Here is an 18979-nt window from a genome sequence, read left to right on the forward strand (position 1 = left end):
TCGCGAGAGTTAAGCGGCTTTATTTTAACGCCGATCTTCGCTTGACAGATGCTAACGGCTGTGCAGACAGCGGCCATGAGGCAGGGATTACACGCAATATTAATATGATTCGTTCACTCGCTTCTCTGAATCATTTTGTAAGTTGCCCTTTATGTGTCGTGTCAATGTAAACAGGCCGACCCCATACCGAGAATATTGTGTATAATTATGTTGTTCTAAATGCCCGTTATATTTGTACTTGTATATGACGCTTAAGGTGCATCTATACTGTTATTATAAAGCTGAAGAGTTGGTTTGTTTGTTTGCTTGAACGCGCTAATCTCAAGAACTACTGGTCCGATTTGAAAAATTCTTTCAGTGTTAGATAGCCCATTTATCTAGGAAGGCTATGGAGTATATATCATTGCGCTTAGACCAATAGGAGCGGAGCACCAATGAAGAAAACGAAAATAATAAACTAAATAAACGCTTGACTCTCAATAGCCCAAAAACAACTAGCAAACGTTCACCAATCAGGCCGCGACATATTTACATGTCAAATAAAAAATGATTATTGAGTGAATGTCGAATGCGCGCCTGTTAGCGCAGCAACCACTTGTTTTGATCACTGCGTCCGTCCGTTGTCATATACAATAATAATGAGTACGTACCTACTATTATATCCTGGGTTATTCAAAAAAGTAATTGTTGTAAGTACAATTATCAGCGCTGTCATTACAGCGGACACATGTACAAAAGCGGTTATTAAGTTGTACTCGGACATCCTCTACATCCGTCTCACAACACACTCACAAGACCAAACACGGACACTCACTCAGCACACACATGTATCACATGCACGCTCATACAGCACACGTACAGCACACAGGTCAGTCGGTCGCGTGTCAAACTACCGTCGCTTCCGGTGTGTGTGTACCACTAACACAGCTGCAATTATCATCAGCCTTCACATTAATAACACACGTGATTATTACGTATTCAATAATATGCATGTAACATTTAAAGTTTGTTTACGTAAACAAAGATCGCACGTTACGGACTCATCACCCAACTGATGTAGTCAGGGTTCTCTTCACATATGATGTTAATACGAATGTTATTTTTAAAGATTGACATGACTTAAGCGTAATTGACTTTTTTTAGAATACAAAGTTACTGTTCTTTATCTAGAACTCTGTTTACATTGTCATTTCTGTGTTAACGGACGTATTCTTTCGATGGTTTTCAAAATTCTATTACATTAATTTATATTCTCGATTGCCATCGTGGCTTCTCTATTCTACGTGACATTGTCGAAAACATCCGCGCGGTCTGGACACCAGCGTTAGCCTTATAAAATTAATAAAATGAAATATATATGATAGCTATTTCAGTTTCAAGATTTGGGAAGAGATTGATAATTGAAGATTTTTTTTTACTAAAACCTCTTTCATGTTAAATCTCTTAAATTAATAACAGCACCTAACATATATACAATAATTCGTGCTCTATTGCTGTGTTATTCCTTGGTGGTTCTGTGGTAGTGGTGGTGGTGGTGTTACACGCAAATATAATTAGCAATTGATTACAATTGATTAAGAAACACGTCTGCAGAGGTCAGGCATGTGAAACCTCACCTGCCGACAGGCGTGAACTATTCGCTCACGCCCACCTGCGAGCATTTGTTTCTTGATACACTCGCTGGTAATGAGAGGCAACCGCCGAGTTGTCGGAGGATTAACAGCCATTTTAAATATTCACCTATCTCTGGTTTTGCCTACAAGAGAAATTTTGACACAAATTGTTTGGAGCTTACGACAAAATTCTATCTCTAGAAAGCAAATTCAGAGGTAGATAGAATATTGAAACTGGCCCTAAGTAAATGAGAATTAGTGGGTATTAGTGTATATTAATTATTTACTTGAACAGCAATGTCTCTTAAGTTTTTCTCTTTAAATGATATTTCTTTTAACTTTATCACATCACGGACATTCCTCGTTCTAAATGCAGTACGCCAGGTCGTGTTCAGTTATTCATTACTAGCCGACCCGTACCCACTTCGTTGGGTGTTAATTATTATTATATTAACCAAATAACATACTTTAAACAACAAATTTTATAGCACTTAAATAAATAATATGTTGCTCCAACGCTATCTATCATAGATGGCGCTAGTTTATTTACCATTTTGATATTATATTTCAACCTTTTCTAATGTTTACGCGAATTTTACTCATTTAATGAAACAACTTTTTTCGGATTTTATCGCGGTTTATTGTTAACTTTTGATTCCCGACGTTTCGGATACTTTACAGCAACCATGGTCACGGGAGGACTGTTGATGACATGGTTGCTGTAAAGTATACGAAACGTCGGGAATCAAAAGTTAACAATAAACCGCGATAAAATCCGAAAAAAGTTGTTTCATTAAATTATATTTCAACCTTTTTTTTATTTACTGAATTTTTTGTTCAATTACAATAAAATATAGCCTATGTCACTCCTGAATAGTGTAGCTTTCTGTTAGTGAAAGAATTTTCATGATCGGATCAGTATTCGCGAAGATTACCCCCTACATACAAACAAAGTTATAAACTTTACCTTTTTATAATATTAGTATAGATTGATAATATTTTAATGTGATAGAGTCATACCGCAGTCGGAGTCTTTTGCATCATGTTCTAATTTAAGCTAATAAAAGTGGCAATGATCGTACACTGAATGCAGATATGACTGCATCACAGTCGAGGAACTCACGATCAGTTAAATCGAGAAATTCTTTTCGTAATGTATTCACGGGCGTGTGCTCGTGACCGCTCTGGCGTCCGTGGAGCAACGCACAGAGGGTGCACGAGCTATGACTCGAGAAATAGCTGATGACTTAAATCATCAGATTATATATACTGTTGATGTGGACACACATCAATTACGCAAACATTTGCCAAACAGCGCCTTTTATTGAATTGTCTTCACTATTGATTAATGAGTTCCTTGTATTTAGACTTTACTTGCTGCAGTTAAGTAGGTCAGTTACAAATGATGTATGTATGAATATATATAATATATGTTTATGTCTGATAGTACATATTTTGCGCCTCTATCCCCACTACCAATCAATTCTAGTCCGCTGCCCAAAGGTTGCCTGGAAGAAATCGCTGCTTCAGCGATAAGGCCGCCTCCTGCAACTAATGCAATTTTATTATTTTTGTTTCCTTAATTAATTTTTGTGTTAGTGTGCAAAAAGTGTAAATAAATAAATGAATGAATGAATGATGCTAGTATTGTATTTTATTACAATTCTATAAACTCGAACACGAAAAGTAATCCGTACTTTCTCTCATACTTGATAGACGATGCTTACTGAGATTGCATAATTTAATTATTATAAAAGTTTCAATGACAAAGGTGGTAAAGTCACTTATCAGGCTGGCTTACACTTGTCATTGAGATCTAATGAGTACGGGTAAAGTGATGATTTAAGCCTGTGCAGTTACTTATTGTAAAGTCTGTAAAACCTTCCACAGTCATTGCCATATAATATAACTTTTTTTCTTATATTGCTAACAACTTCTGGGAAAATTGTGGTTAGTTGAAAAGTTCCTTAGTGACGTCCTTAAATTTGTACGATTTTATTTTTGTGTTACCCACACATTAGGAAATACTAAACATTTTTTTTTTAATATCATATCAGAAATGAAGGTTCGTTCCCCGCTGGAACGGTCGATTTTTGACATGATATTAAAAAAATTAAAAAAATGTTTAGAACGTCCTTAAATTTCTATTTTTAACCGACTTCCAAAAAAAGGAGGAGGTTCTCAAATCGACTGTATTTTTTTTATGTATGTTACTTCAGAACTTTTGACCGGGTGGACCGATTTCGACAAATTTTTTTTAATCGAAAGGTGGTGTGTGTCATTTCGTCCCATTTAATTTTTTTTGAGAACTAACGACTACTTTTCGAGTTATATCTAATAATGCGTTTTTACTTGACGCTTTTTTCGTCGACCTACGTTGTATTATACCGCATAACTTTCTACTGGATGTACCGATTTTGATAATCCTTTTTTTGTTGGAAAGGGAATATCCCTAGTTTGGTACCATGATAAAGAAACCAGGATCTGATGATGGGATCCTAGAGAAATCGAAGGAAACTCTCGAAAATCCGTAATAACTCTTTACTGGGTGTACCGATTTTGATAATTTTTAATTTAGTCGAAAGCTGATGTTTATCATGTGGTCACATATAAATTTTATCGAGATCTGATAACTACTTTTTGATAACGCGTAGTTACTTGACTATTTTTTCGTCGATCTACGTTGTATTACTCGTCGATGTAATTGAAGTCGGTTTTTTTTTTTCGTTTGCGAGCAAACACAATTACAACATTAATATTAACGAAATATTACTAAATAAATCTCGAAGGTGACAAGCGCCCAGCATGAGCTCGCAGTGAGTCAGGTTATCGTTTCAGATGAGTTAGGAACTGTGAGCAATTGTTACGTTGTTTCCTTGCAATTATTGCTTGTTCGTTTATGTTCTGTTAGTTGCAACAACTTGTCAACGTTTACCACGGCTTTTTGGCTCGGACCCAGTTCGGTTAAAGTTAGAGTCTTGCTTAATTTTCTTTTGTTGTTGGTAAGTCTAAAATGATATACCTACAATTTGTGTTTAGGCTATCTTGCACCGATATACTGCAGATAAATAATTTTGTACCATTTACTTGCTCCCATGTTTCCACTCTATACTTGCGTCTTGTTGATTGATTTAAATTTTTAAGTAGTCTAAGGACTGCGAATTACATTTATGAAATTAAAAGACATTTTATACATCTATAATTCATAGATAATTTTATGATTGAGTTTATTTTTAACTGAATCCTTTTTTTTTTTCATTTGTATTCGTAACATACAATCAATTCAATATGTTGTTGATTGTTTCATAGCAACGGTAAAACTATCACGAAAATATAAAGGTAGCGGCTAGATCGCTGTCAGACAGACTCCCCTCAGCCGCGGCCACAGCTGATGTCCCCATTGCCGGTCACTGTCCCGCGCCGCGCCCCGGCGCACGCGGAGCACGTCGATAGCCACTATACTCGTAACCTATTACAAAACTATTATAATACAGTTATCTTGACATTGTCGAAAATTATAAACATTGACGCTACGAAGCTCGAATCGAAGTTCCATTATATTCTTTATTATTATTTTCGTGTTATTTAAAATTATTTTTTTTTTAAAGGAAAATATAAACTCAACGGCGAAATGCTGCCAGCATTCTTGGCACAATTCCACGCGGACATGATTTGTACCAAAACTATCTGTAAATATTTAGTTTTTAAGTTGTGAATTGTAAAATTTGTATCATGTTTAAGAAACTTGTTTTAATTGCATGTCATTATTTTCTCTATATATAAATAGTTAAGTTTTGATTTTACAGACAGACACAATTCAATAAGTTGTATTGAGCGCTGAAAGCCTACATTATCCAAATCTCCAGCATAACGGTTCGTAACTTGATAATTTACTGAACATTAAAATTTCCCTTTCATCTATAATTCCATTTATAATTTTATTTTCTTATTACGAGATATAATCGACGCTCGATATAATTCCGAGGGACACTAGACTAGACTAAGGGTTCGCTGCGACCGAGCCAAGCCAAGCGAGTGTTGTGAGTTTCGGCTGCACTGGGTAGAAATGTGCAGACTAGGGACGAATCGCGCACTTCTAATAATAAATAAATAAATAAATGTCTTTTAACATACACACACGGTCGTCTGTTCCTACGATAAGCAACTTAATGCTTGTATTACAGGTAACAGCCGACTGTTATAACTATAAATATACATAGAAATAATACATATATAATACAAATATTACACCCAGACTCAGGCGGGAATCGAACCCGCAACCCGCGGCACAGAAAGCAGGGCCACCACAAACTGCGCCAACGGGCTAGTCAGATTCTGAATAAATTGTAAAGTAAACAGAGGAGTATGTAATCGTGTATCTTATTATAAAACTAATGGGAACCATTTATATTACCCAAACTATATATGACTGTGTAAAACAAAAGTAAGTAGTTTCCTATTGAAGTATTAATTTACATTCAAAGCAAAATCAAAAGGCTGGACTTAATGCTTTAAATAACTACACAAATATCTCACTTCGCTGATGTCACGGTATTTGTTACCTATTATTCAAGTCAATGTGCTCATTGAGAGAGTATTCTGATTTAAACACAACATACAAAGCTCTTACTATCTTGCGGGTGTTCTTATGTAAATAACACATATTACAACGTAATGTGAGGAGATGCTTGTCGTCGCTTCAGTGAAAATTCTATACAATGCCAGGAATGTGTCTCGTGCGAGCTCAGCTGATTGTTACACTCGTGTACTGTGTATGTTTAATGCTTGCTTTACAGAAAGGAAAGCGGCTTTCGTATGTAAACGTTACTTAATGATTCATTATTACGAAAATATAAACATACCATAAACAACATACCAACATACATACCTACTGCCTCAACGTCTGTATTGATTTATCGCTTCAGCCTGTAATATCCCACTACTGGGCATAGGCCTTTTTCCACATGTAGGAGAAGGATCAGAGCTTAATCCACCACGCTGCTCCAATGCGGGTTGGCGGATATATTTCCCACTATGGATAACGATCGCTAGCAGGTGTACATGATAACAACCGGGACCGACGGCTCAACGTGCTCTCCGAGACACGGTGGGGAGACCCACAAGGACTGCACAAACACCCAGACCACGGCCAACACCTATATGGCTAATACAAATGTTTGTCATGTGCGGGGATCGAACCCGCAACCGCCAGCGCAACTGATACAATCCATGGCTGTAACCGTTGCGCCAACGCGGCGTCTCTGTATTGATTACAACTTGCTTGTTCTCGCTCTATTCTTTTCAATATAAGTGTGTAGACACGTCGTGTGTACATGCTTAGTTTTCTAATACCAGAGTCTATCGCTTACTTGTTTATATATTAGAATTTTTACTTAGTTGCTCCTGAGGTTTTCCTTGAGCTCTATAATTTGGAGGCTTTCAAGCGTCGAGTGTACAGACATCTTTTCCCTAAAGGCCGGCAACGCACCCGCAACCCCTCTTATGTAGCAAGCAGGTGTCCGGGCGCCGGTAGCCAGACGGTTTAGTCTGCTCGTTTGCCCCCAGAGCTGTAAAAAAAAGTGGAAAAGACATTTTTTGTAATATTTCACGTAAATGACGTAACTTACAATTGCGTCCGTCTGCAATATTAATGACTTTTCGCAAAAATTCAACAATGGATTTTGTAATTTTTTGCTGTATTTTAAGCTGTAAAACTCGACTGGCTGTTTTTGTTGACAATATAATATTTACAAAGATTATATCACGAGGGTCAGCTGCCTCAACTAAGCGTTATGTAAGTGAGAGAAAACCAAGGAACTGTTATTGGAGCTACTGTTTTTGTAAAGATTAGGAAAAACCTTTCTTCACCGCGCTGCAGCTAACAGTGCGAACTGCGTAATCTCTCAGTTTTTGTTAACCTTACAAATGTGTATCGCATTCTTTGCATTGAGACAGTGACGTGGGAAGCGCGTGCGTTGTGAAGGTGTGATAGCGCTGTTTACAACATTCGCGGGAGTTGCGTACGGCGGAGTTGTATCCAAAATGTTTAACTCATGAACATTATTAAGTATATGGAGATATTACATAGACGTGATAGTAATATAATGTAATTGAAGTATTATTTTGTCTTTTTCCAAAATAACAAAAGTTTATAAAAAATGTTTCGATAGAAAATATTACCACGAAAATAATGACACTATTATCACTAACAAATCCAAATTACCGATTTAATTACCGATTTCTAAGAGCTTATAAATTATGAATATTGTGCTCATTAGGTGACCGCGATACAATGAAATGCCATCAATACGCTCGCGTTAGTATTAATATTAATTATAATAGAAAGGAGACTCGGTCGCCGCAGACGGCCAAGCGAAGGGACGCTGGAGCACACGGACTACGAGACGGTAGAGAAGTTAACCAACTTTGAAATATACCGCTTCTAACTAGGCATCATTAGCACCTCACACCTATTTCACCGAAATAACAAATCGTTAGGAGTGTTTGGGGGTTTTACTGGATGCATTTACGTAGGCGTGCGTTAGGTTCTTTTGTCGTTCTGTTCTCCCTAATTATTACGAGGCAAATGTTGGTCCAAGTCAATATATACTTTTGTAATTTCTTAGATAAAACATTTTATTTTAGTCGTTTTAATAATAAATTAGCATTTGTTACCAATAAAAAAAAATGAGCATAAAAGAGTTGTTATTCGGCCCTTATGACTTGATCTTAAAAGAAACTTAGTATTAAAATCGATCGAATGGGACCATTAGCCGCTGGGACTCGCACTGAGCCGTTTTTAAATTATCTTGACCTTATCAGGTTTTGATTGTCTTAAAAGCCTGCCTCACCTCCTAGTTTATCCTTCTTCTTTAAAATTGATGTCTATAAAAGTTTATTTACCGCTTTGATCGTTATTGGCCGGTCATTAATAAAGTTATTAGGTAAGGGGTAAGTCACTGATAGTAGCAATGATATTGAAGGCCGTTAGCGCCGCTCCCGCCACCTTATCACCCGCGCGTTCAGGGACACCGTTGTTTGTAGAAGACGTTTCTGAACTTTAGCGGCTTGCGAAATTAAAATTCCCATAGCGTTGGCTTCTCGTGAGTATTGAGCAATCACCATCGACGACCGCCTCAACAATTATACATTTTATACCTACTGTTGATTTTGTATTCATGTAAATTTTCATCAATTTACATTTTTTAAATAAGAAATATATTTTCTGATACTAAAATATACTTCGAAATAGAGATATCTAAAACTAGCAACACCCGTGCGAATAATTCATAGTAAATAATTTTAATAATTAATTAATTTACAAAAACAAACGCAATTCTAAATTTTTTGGTTGTGGATGCCGGTAGAGCATGCAATTGTCTATGAAATGATATATAATTTATATGGAGTATTTGTAAGGTTTTTTTTTAAAAAAAAAAGGGAGGCAAAAATCTTAACCTTAGCGTATTAATATATTATATGAAGAAGTAGTACGAGAATTATTCATATTTGCTCCTTTTGACAATTTTGCAAAATGTTAACAATTGACTGTAATAAACAAAGGCCAATCGCTTTCATATGTTTGTGTTTGTTTTATTGCAAATTGTTTTATTTGGAAATCTCACTCAATGTATGTTCACTCAAGAAACAGTTCTGCATCTGAGTCTGTTACCAATATTGAAATGAGTCGCGCCGATGAGCTCGTTGTGAAACGCTCGAGCCGCACAATTAGGGCATCCGGCTAGGGATGCGACTTTTAAAATAATCGATTAATAAGCAATTGTATATTTTTTAACCGACTTCCAAAAAAGGAGGAGGTTCTCAATTCGACTGTATTTTTTTTTTTTTTACTTTAATTTTTGACCGTGTGGACCGATTTCGACAATTTTTTTTTAATCGAAAGGTGGTGTGTGTCAATTGGTCCCATTTAAATTTATTTGAGATCTAACAACTACTTTTCGAGTTATATCTAATAATGCGTTTTTACTTGACGCTTTTTTCGTCGACCTACGTTGTATTATACCGCATAACTTTCTACTGGATATACCGATTTTGATAATTCTTTTTTTTGTTGGAAAGGGGATATCCCTAGTTTGGTACCACGATAAGGAAACCAGGATCTGATGATGGTATCCCAGAGAAATCGAGGGAAACTCTTGAAAATCCGCAATAACTTTTTACTGGGTGTACTGATTTTGATAATTCTTTTTTTGTTGAAAGAAGATATCCCAAGTTTAGTACCATGATAAGAAAACCAGGATTTGATGATGGGATCCCAGAGAAATCGAGGGAAACTCTTGAAAATCCGCAATAACTTTTTACCGGATGTATCGATTTTAATAATTTTTAATTTAATCGAAAGCTGATGTTTGTCATGTAGTCACATATAAATTTTATTGAGATCTGATAACTACTTTTTGAGTAATCTTTGATAACGCATAGTTACTTGACTATTTTTTCGTCGATCTACGTTGTATTACTCGTCGATGTAATTGAAGTCGGTTTTTTTTTCGTTTGCGAGCAAACACAATTATATTTGAATCTACTGAGGTAGGACACAGCAGTAAATTTCCTGCTCAAAATATGGAGCAGCCGTACTGGGGAAGTACCTCGACCTGACAGAAGATAACACAGCTAAATAACACTGTTTTCAAGTAGTATTGTGTTCCTGGGTAAGGGTGGCCAGAGCTCGTGTGGGGATTGGGAATGGGGTCGCCAATGCGCCCGCGATGCTTCTGTTGCTGTATCTATAATCTAAGGTAAGCGATTACTACAGTACTCGACTACTCGACTATTATAGTCGATTTATATAAAAAAAAATCGGCAGACTTTTTTTAGCTCAACTTTCGATAAGATAATCGATGCCAAAACTGCAAGAATAAATTGAATTATCATTTTCTTTTCCGTAATATTCGATTAATTAAAAATCGCACTCGCGTACTCGATTATATGAAAAAATATTCGATTATTATAAAAATTTATTAATTTTTCACACCCCTATTTCGAGCTCCGAGCTTGGAGCTAGGAATGTGAGCGGCAGCCGCTGCGACGACTATTTACTAATTGAGACTGAATTCCTTCCCTTCGAGATTAGAGTACGTAAATGAACTGAGTTAAAATGTTTAGAATATTAGTTAAATTTATATTTCGAACAATCTGTTTTGAGTAATTATATAAATAGGGCGCTCTTTGAAACAGGTTGATAGCGCTGTACCTACATGTACTCGTACCATGCCTGTGTAGTCTTAGAGTCGCTGTTGCTGTCAGTGCAGGGTTATAATCTAGGAAAAAGTAGTATACGATTCTTTGAGGTTAATGGAATGGATTTAGAAAGAATGAAGTAAGGCGATAATAAAACAAGTAAATAATTCTTGTATGACTAAATATTATCTTCAGTATTACGGTTTCTGTCTAATATAACTGTTAATAAACAATGACTGTAATCACTTTTGTCGAATTAATTAAAAAATGAAAAGGTTAAATGTAAAACAATGTGTAATCGAATTAAAGGTTAATTGTTTTGTGTTTTCTCTACAAGTCGCTGATCGTTGATCGGTTCGTTACAGACAACAAACGCGTAATCATTAAATAAAAAGATTTTAACTGTAAGGTGGACTGAATGACGACCGCTCTGGTGTAATGGTATGTGTGCCGTGTCGGCGGCGCCTAAACACTGACGGTTGCGGGCTCGATACCTGCTTGTAGTGGATGTTTGTGTTCATACAAATATTCATTTCCAGTGTGGTTGTTAGTCCTTGTGGGTCTCCCCACCGTGCTTCGGAAAGCACGCTAAGCTGACGATCCTGGTTGTTATCATGTAGGTACACCTGCTAGCAATCGTTACTCATAGTAGGGAATATATCCGCCAACCCGCATTGGAGCGTGGTGGATTAAGCTCTGATCCTTCTCCTACATGGGGAAAGAGGCCTGGAATGAGTTGTTAAGATAAGGTTTTTAAATATAAATAGGATTAACAGTTACCGTACGTTACGTTATAATACATAGTTTACGTCTATTCATAACAGATATGCGATACTACGTGATCTAATATTGTACTTTCATTATAACCTAAAATGTTGAATAATACTCGTAGGACATGAGTTTAGGGTTAATGTTCGCATAATTAACATTCCCTGTCAGCAGGCTGATACAGGGCAACAATAGTAGTGAAGACTAGTAATTTAGTAGTTTTTGCTTGTTTAGAAATATTTTTTAAATAATATAATTAATCTGTATTTTCTAGTTGACAAGCGGATAGCAATCTTCATGAAAGTAATTAATTTCTTGTTGAAGTTTAATATAGCGATAATTTAATAGTTTAGAGTAATTACAAGTAATCTTGTTTTTGCTTATTAGAAATCTCGCGTGTCGGTGCTCGAATTTCACTGCGCATGCGCCACTCGTGTCAAATTTTCCCAACTGTCTTCAGATGCTTGACTCACTCGACTTTCATCATTGGTCTTATCATCTGTCAGGTTTCCTATTAGTCTGCAAATGTTTTATTTATACCCGCAATCTCGTCTGCGTCGCTCACGTCGCACAAGCATGTATGACTAACTTCGTTACGTGTAACCAATGATTAGGAATTAGTTATAGAAGCATCAGACTGAAAGCTACGATAAAAACGACTAGCTGAGCTAGATCAAATTGAACATACTTTAAGTAATGGATCGCTACGGTCATATCTTATCTACATGTATCATTTATTTTTCTATTTAAATCATCAAATAACTTGAGCAAGACGGCGAACTCTCGACCCCGCGTCTCTTTGTGATCGGAAATTTCATTAATATGAAAGAAAATGTTAACGACGCCTACATAATGTTCTGTTTAATTCTGTCGTGTCATGTCAAAGCGAAGACAATCTGCTCGTTTGCATTTCATCTCGGCGCATTGTCTCGTTTTGAGGAGAAGGACAGAAGCGACGCTTGATTACAGCTAATTACTGTCACGCAATCAGACTTGAGGTCGACGATTTGTGGCGATGAAATTATACCTTGTCTAGGATTAGTTTTAGGGTAATTAGAGATGGTTTGCGAGGCTTCGTTGACTAAAGATGTTTTTAAGTATCTGTATTTTTTTAATGTCACCATCCTCTGTTTGACCTATAATTTATATGATTAAAAGTCTGAGATTTACGCTTATTCAAAGGTACGTTTATTTAGACATATTTCGTCATATAATCACTCTACTATAATTATGTATATTGTAATTCTTTAATTGCCGCATTATTTATAAATGTCTAATCTTATCAAAACTTATTCTCATATTCTTATTTGGTATAAACTACGATCATTCCACAACGCGTGAGAGGGTCTACAAACGTAATTAAGCCAACTGAAGTGTCCAAGTGGTCTTCAAAGTGTAAACCGCACACGTCTCGGTTGCAGGCGGCGCGCGACGCACGACGACTCAGAGCAGCGCGAACGCGACGCGCGACTCGCAGCTGCTGTCTGTGCTGGCGGCGCGGCGGAGACAGCTGCTGGCCGGGAGGCTGGTGAGCCACATCCACACGCTGGCCGCCACCGCGCACAAGCCGCACAAGTACGATCTACTGCATCTTGCGGTCTTACTTTTGGTTATTTAGAATCTGTTGCTAGTTTAATCGCTATGGAGCGAGAAAGGATCGAATATATTCGTCTACCCGTCCGTCCTGAAAAACTGTCGAAAATATGATATACAAACTTTTTTCCGGGCTTCGCTCGCATTGATTTTTTTAAATAAAAAGTATCCAATATTACTTCTAATACCTCCAAGAATATGTGTACAAAGTTTCATGATGACCGGTTAAGTGGTTTTCGCGTGAAAGCGTAACAAACAAACTTACATTCACATTTTTATAAGTACGTACCCGTACTACGGTTTACGCATATAATGAATTTTCTTGATAAACTAATTTAATGTCAAATTAATTAAAACATTAGTTTATCGTTATCAACAAAATAAAAAATATGATGACTTGTTTGTTTATGTATCGAATTATTTTACTTGTCAACACTAGTACTCTCATACGCAATTAGAAAAGAAATTATAAACAACAGATGCGACGATCGCGCCACCTAGCACATCGTTCGATAGTCATCTACCCTCATTTATTATATTACTCGAGTTATTCTGACGTGTACGAAACGAACGGTGCAACCGCCGCTAAGGCAGTCTTGGCTCTGGCTTGGCACGATATACTTGTCGTATCCTGCTAGTAGCTTAACCTAGACTCGTTCAATAATTAATTTGTGCAAACGAATTAATTGTTATCTATTACGATTAATGTGGCTAGGCGGGACGTATAATTCGAGCAGTGAAGGTGAGCGTTGATGCGCATCCCAAAGGAGGCCTCCTTAAACCTACACCTGGGTCGCAAGTCCTAGGCACTGCTCTGAGTTACTCCCTCCGCCACACGATAGACACGTGTTCGGTGGACGTTACAATTTCGTTATAATCTTTTTAAGTACTACCTACATAATATTGTAAAGAGTGCGAGTATAACCTACGCCCGCGCCCTGCGAATATAGATAAGGAACCTTCCAATTAGTCGAAAGACTACATACTGATATTCTTAATTATACCTGTAGCTAAATTAAATGTTATCTTTTTCAGGAGTAACGCGACGTTTGCTCAGTTAGAAATAAGGGATTCGAACAGCACCGTTGTGAAGAGGATAACGTTTGAAAACTCCAGCAATGAAGCTATTGCACCTACTTTGAAGCTAGTCTCCCGAGAAGGCAACAAAGAAATACGACAGGATATTAAACCGCATGAAATACGCCATCTGTTCATACCTAGAGTATTATATCAAGAAAACAAAAGCAGGGCGGGATTTTTAAATAATAGAAGAAAGGAGCAAAGCAATAAAACCATCACAGTTGAAACAACTACAGGAAGTGCTGTTGTCTATATTGCGCCAGATAAACTAGAAGGCCTCGATAAAGAAGTTGAAGTAGATCCGGAAGAAGAGTTTCAGGTCGACGAATCTAATCACGGACTTTATTTGCTTAATTATTCAGACACAGATAATGTAACTCAAAACCATCCAGACTTCAATAAAGTAGCGTCCAGTAATGAAGTTAAAGATGACACTAAATATAATACAGAGACGACAACGATTTCATCAGTCGAAGAGAAAGATAAATCGACTACTGTGTCACATAAACTGGGGAAGGAAGAAAAACTAGAAACTAATGTTATAGCAAACAGCACAGAAATTCACAACACAAGAGCTGAAAAGTTAGAGAGTGATAAAGAAAAAGGAAATCAAACTTTATTTATGTCGGAGGAGATTTACAATCACTTCCGTCCTCTTGAAACTGAATTACCCGACGAAGAAATGGCACCATTTATTTACTTTGGTCAGAAGATTGGAGGCCAAGGAATCAATGATAACTTAACTAACTCTCCCTCGCTTTCGGCATCAACTAAATCAGTTAATTTTATAGCAGCGCCTTTAGAGAAACGAAAGTTTAACTCGAGATATTCTGCAACGGAAAAATATAAGAACAATAGTGCAGGAGAAGAAGAAATTAATGAGGACATGGATGTGTCTGTTGTAAAAAATACAATAGAAAAAAATAAAATTAGAAACACGGTAAAAGGTCCCGCACCAGCGCGGCACGTAGGATTAGTTAATGCCTATAGGAAGTATTCAAGTACAACACAGTCTACTCTAAAACCAGAACCACTTACTCTAATGAACGAAACTGAGTCCAACACACAAAACGCTACCTTAGTTTATTTAGACAAAACCAAAGAAAACTCGCCTGTCAATGGCACATCACTTGCAAAAGATCCCACTATAAACGTCAATAGCAATTTTACAAAAGATGTTCCTACAAACAGAACAAATATTACCACTCCAAAAAACTACACACGAGTATATTCTAATTTACGCAGACGTCCTTCGAGATTGAACACTATCTCCAGTACTGAAAATGTATTAAATGAAATAACTAATACAACAACAACTGAGAAAGCTTCAACTTCCGTTTACACTGCTGTCGTTACATCCGTATCGATAACGTCTTCTATTAAAGGTCAAAACAAAACAGATTCTTTGGTAAGAGAATCAGATAACAATACTGTAACAGGAAGTAACGAAGAAATAAAAAATGTTACAATTCCAAAGGTAGTTTTAATAAACGACACAGAAACAACTCCTTCCGCAACTACAACGCTTGGATCATTCAGGCATAGGATTAGAATAAGAACAACAACAACTAAAGGTCCGCTAAATTCCATTCCAAGTTCAACACCTGCGGCTTTAACTCAAAAGCCACTAGAGGCTGAAAACAGTGAACGAAGTGTGCAAGATATTAAACCAGAAATGACAACTTCTAGAGTGTCCGACAGATTAGCTACTTTATTTAGACCAAATGATTATGAAAATACGACGACTGCGGTAACGTTGAAACCAAGAAACAAAGTGCGACGTCGTAGACCCACTACAACGACTACGACTACTTCCACCACTACCGTGTCCACGACAACGTTCGCCAGCTTAACAACAACCCCCAAAGGAACAGAAACTACCAGCCCGGCTACTTTCTTAACTACAATACCAACAACGCAAACCGTAGACCCGACTGAAAATGTTTTGAAACCATTCGTTGTTACGTCACGAACTTCGTCAAAATCGAGTTCTAAGCCTCTCATATTAACTTTACAAAATTCTAGTGAACCAAACCCCACTGCATTAGACAATAAAACCAATCTGATCGAAAGTGATGATTCTCAAAATGAAGAGGTTGTAATTGAAGCAGAAAAAACTTACACTGCTTCGTATGTACTAGCTGGTCTCGGGTTTCTTCCGGTCATAGCCGTCGTAGCGTTCGTTTTAAGAAATCTTCTGAACAAGAAAACTAAAGAAATCGATACCGAATACGAAGGCTATTTCGAAGAGGGTGGTGATATTAAAAAGGAGTCACCGATAACTCCCGTAGCGCGCCCTCCGCTACCTACACCGAGTAAACCCGACCAAAAATGGGAATTTCCAAGAAACAAACTAAGGTTACAAACTTTACTGGGACAAGGAAATTTCGGACAGGTAAAATTTTAAAAGAAATTTTATAACACACGTAGATATACTTTCTTTAAAATAGAGATAATGATGTCTACCATGGTCTAAAAATATATTTTCAGGTATGGAAAGCGGAAGCGGACGACTTGAACGGCCACGATGGGCTGACTCGGTTAGTCGCTGTAAAAACTATAAAGGAATCTGCGTCACAAAAAGAAAAACAAGAACTTTTGCACGAAATTTACATCATGCAGAAGATTGGGACGCATCCAAATGTGGTCACGCTCTTAGGTTGCTGTACTGAGCAAGGTGGGTTAGTTTTCAACATTAAACGTAAAACGATAACTTATCGTATTGTTTACTGACATGAACTAGGTGACGGTATTGTTTTGATCGTTGTCTTGACTCAAGCCTTTTTAAGGTTGCTGAATAACACTAGCTACAATACCAAATAATAATAATAATAACATCACCAAATGCTTAGATGTAAATTTTATTTTAATTGATTGTTGATATTGCCACATTAACGTTTTTTGTTTTTGTTTAATTTTTGTCGATAAATAAATATTTTCATATGTAATAAATAATTTAATTGAAGTTCCTCAACTCCAGAGCCGTACCTGCTGATAATGGAGTACGTGATGTGCGGCAAGCTGCTGACGTACCTGCGCGAGCGCCGCTCCCGCCCCGACCGGTTCAGCGGCAGCGGCGCGCTCACCTCGCGCGACCTCACCGTGTTCGCCTACTGCGTGGCGCGGGGCATGGACTACATCGCCTCCAAGGGGGTACGCTCTACGCGCTTTTGTTTCCTCTATATTTTGTAATGCCTTAAGTATCAAGTCTTTTACTCGCTAGCGGTTTCGAGATATAATAAAATAGTACAAGTATATATAGAAGTGGACCAGAAAAAAAATCATGGAATATCATAAGTAGGAGAGAAGTCTGTAATGGGACATCATGTTTCTTTACATTTCGTTAAACGCGCAATTTATTACCAAATAAATACAAAAACAAATACATAACTAGGAATCTTAATGTCTGTCTATATATCGTTATCACGATACTCAATTTTCCCAAATTCATTTATATATGTATAATCTAGCATACATAAAAATTAATTAATTAGTATTTAAAAATAATATTCCAAAATTTCAATTTACTTTATATAAAAAATTCACGTAATATAAATGTAATGGGTAGTGTTAAACGTTACTGCATAGCTAAGGCGGATCAGGGGGTAAAAAGTTGCTAAAAATGTCACGCGATTAACGGAGGACCGCTTACATAACATAGAATAATATTAAAATATTCCGTGCATTTTCTGATAGCAGTAATTCGGGATATGTTAGGAAACAATCGCGTTTTCATAGCTGCTGTGTCCCTGAGCGCAGATCGTGCACCGCGACCTGGCGGCCCGCAACGTGCTGGTGGACCACAACAAGCTGTGCAAGATCGCGGACTTCGGGCTGTCGCGCGCGGCGGGCGCGGCGGCGCGCGGCGGCCGCGGCGCGCTGCCCGTGCGCTGGATGGCGCCCGAGGCGCTGCTGTGCAACGTGTACAGCCACCACACCGACGTCTGGGCCTTCGGCATCCTGCTCTGGGAGATCGTCACGCTCGGTACGTGCTGCGGCAGCTACCGGCCGGCGTGGTCGCTCGACTGGGTCCTGCTGTTTGATTTGGTTCCGTCTGTAACAGGCCGCTGCTGGGCATGTGCCTTCTCCGTGTAGGAGGATGGTCGGAGCTTAGTCCACCACGCTCCACTGCGAGTTGGCTATTACGAGTAAGCAGGTGTTTGTGATATAATTCGGGACCGACTACTTAACGTGCTCTCCGCGACACTAGTAAATGCCCTAGAATTCACCCCTAAATAGTCGGTGGCAATGAAATGAAAATATTTATTTCACCATAAGGTGATTATACATACGGAACGTCAAAAAAGGTTACATTAAAAAAAAAAAGAAATCGTAGAAAGAAAAAGAAAGGTAAAGAAAAAACGTTTATTTGATCACACATAAGAGACAAAAACAATCGTTTAAAACGACTATAGTAAGCATTTCATGTGCCAAATTGGTTCGGTTCGGCATTAGTTAGATCACCATAGCAAAAATGGTACCTAACACTGGTTTTCAAGCAAACCATAGGACGAGTGCGTCACTGATATCAGTTGCCTACCAATAAAAACAATTAAATCTAAATAAAGAATAAATAAATAAAATAAAAAAAACCGATCGTAGCACATAAACTATTTCAAAATAGCTACAATTGAACACTAGGTAGGTACATAATAAACGCTAACCCGAGCCGCCCCCCCGACTAGAAAAAAGGTCAGGCTCAACCAGATCATGTATCTAGACCG

The 18979-nt window shown here is 37.6% G+C and overlaps 1 protein-coding gene across 1 annotated transcript in view; it reads left to right on the forward strand.

Moving 5' to 3' along the window:
- LOC123654448 (mucin-22-like) overlaps positions 1 to 18979 on the forward strand; it is a 125120-nt gene that overhangs the window by 103462 nt on the left and 2679 nt on the right. The window contains exons 2-6 of the mRNA XM_045590351.1: positions 13004 to 13157; positions 14211 to 16650; positions 16746 to 16932; positions 17236 to 17408; positions 18015 to 18240. Of these exons, the coding sequence (XP_045446307.1) occupies positions 13004 to 13157; positions 14211 to 16650; positions 16746 to 16932; positions 17236 to 17408; positions 18015 to 18240 (3180 nt within the window). The remainder of the gene's footprint in view (positions 1 to 13003; positions 13158 to 14210; positions 16651 to 16745; positions 16933 to 17235; positions 17409 to 18014; positions 18241 to 18979) is intronic.

Source organism: Melitaea cinxia, chromosome 6 (assembly GCF_905220565.1).
Source record: "Melitaea cinxia chromosome 6, ilMelCinx1.1, whole genome shotgun sequence".
Classification (NCBI taxonomy): domain Eukaryota; kingdom Metazoa; phylum Arthropoda; class Insecta; order Lepidoptera; family Nymphalidae; genus Melitaea; species Melitaea cinxia.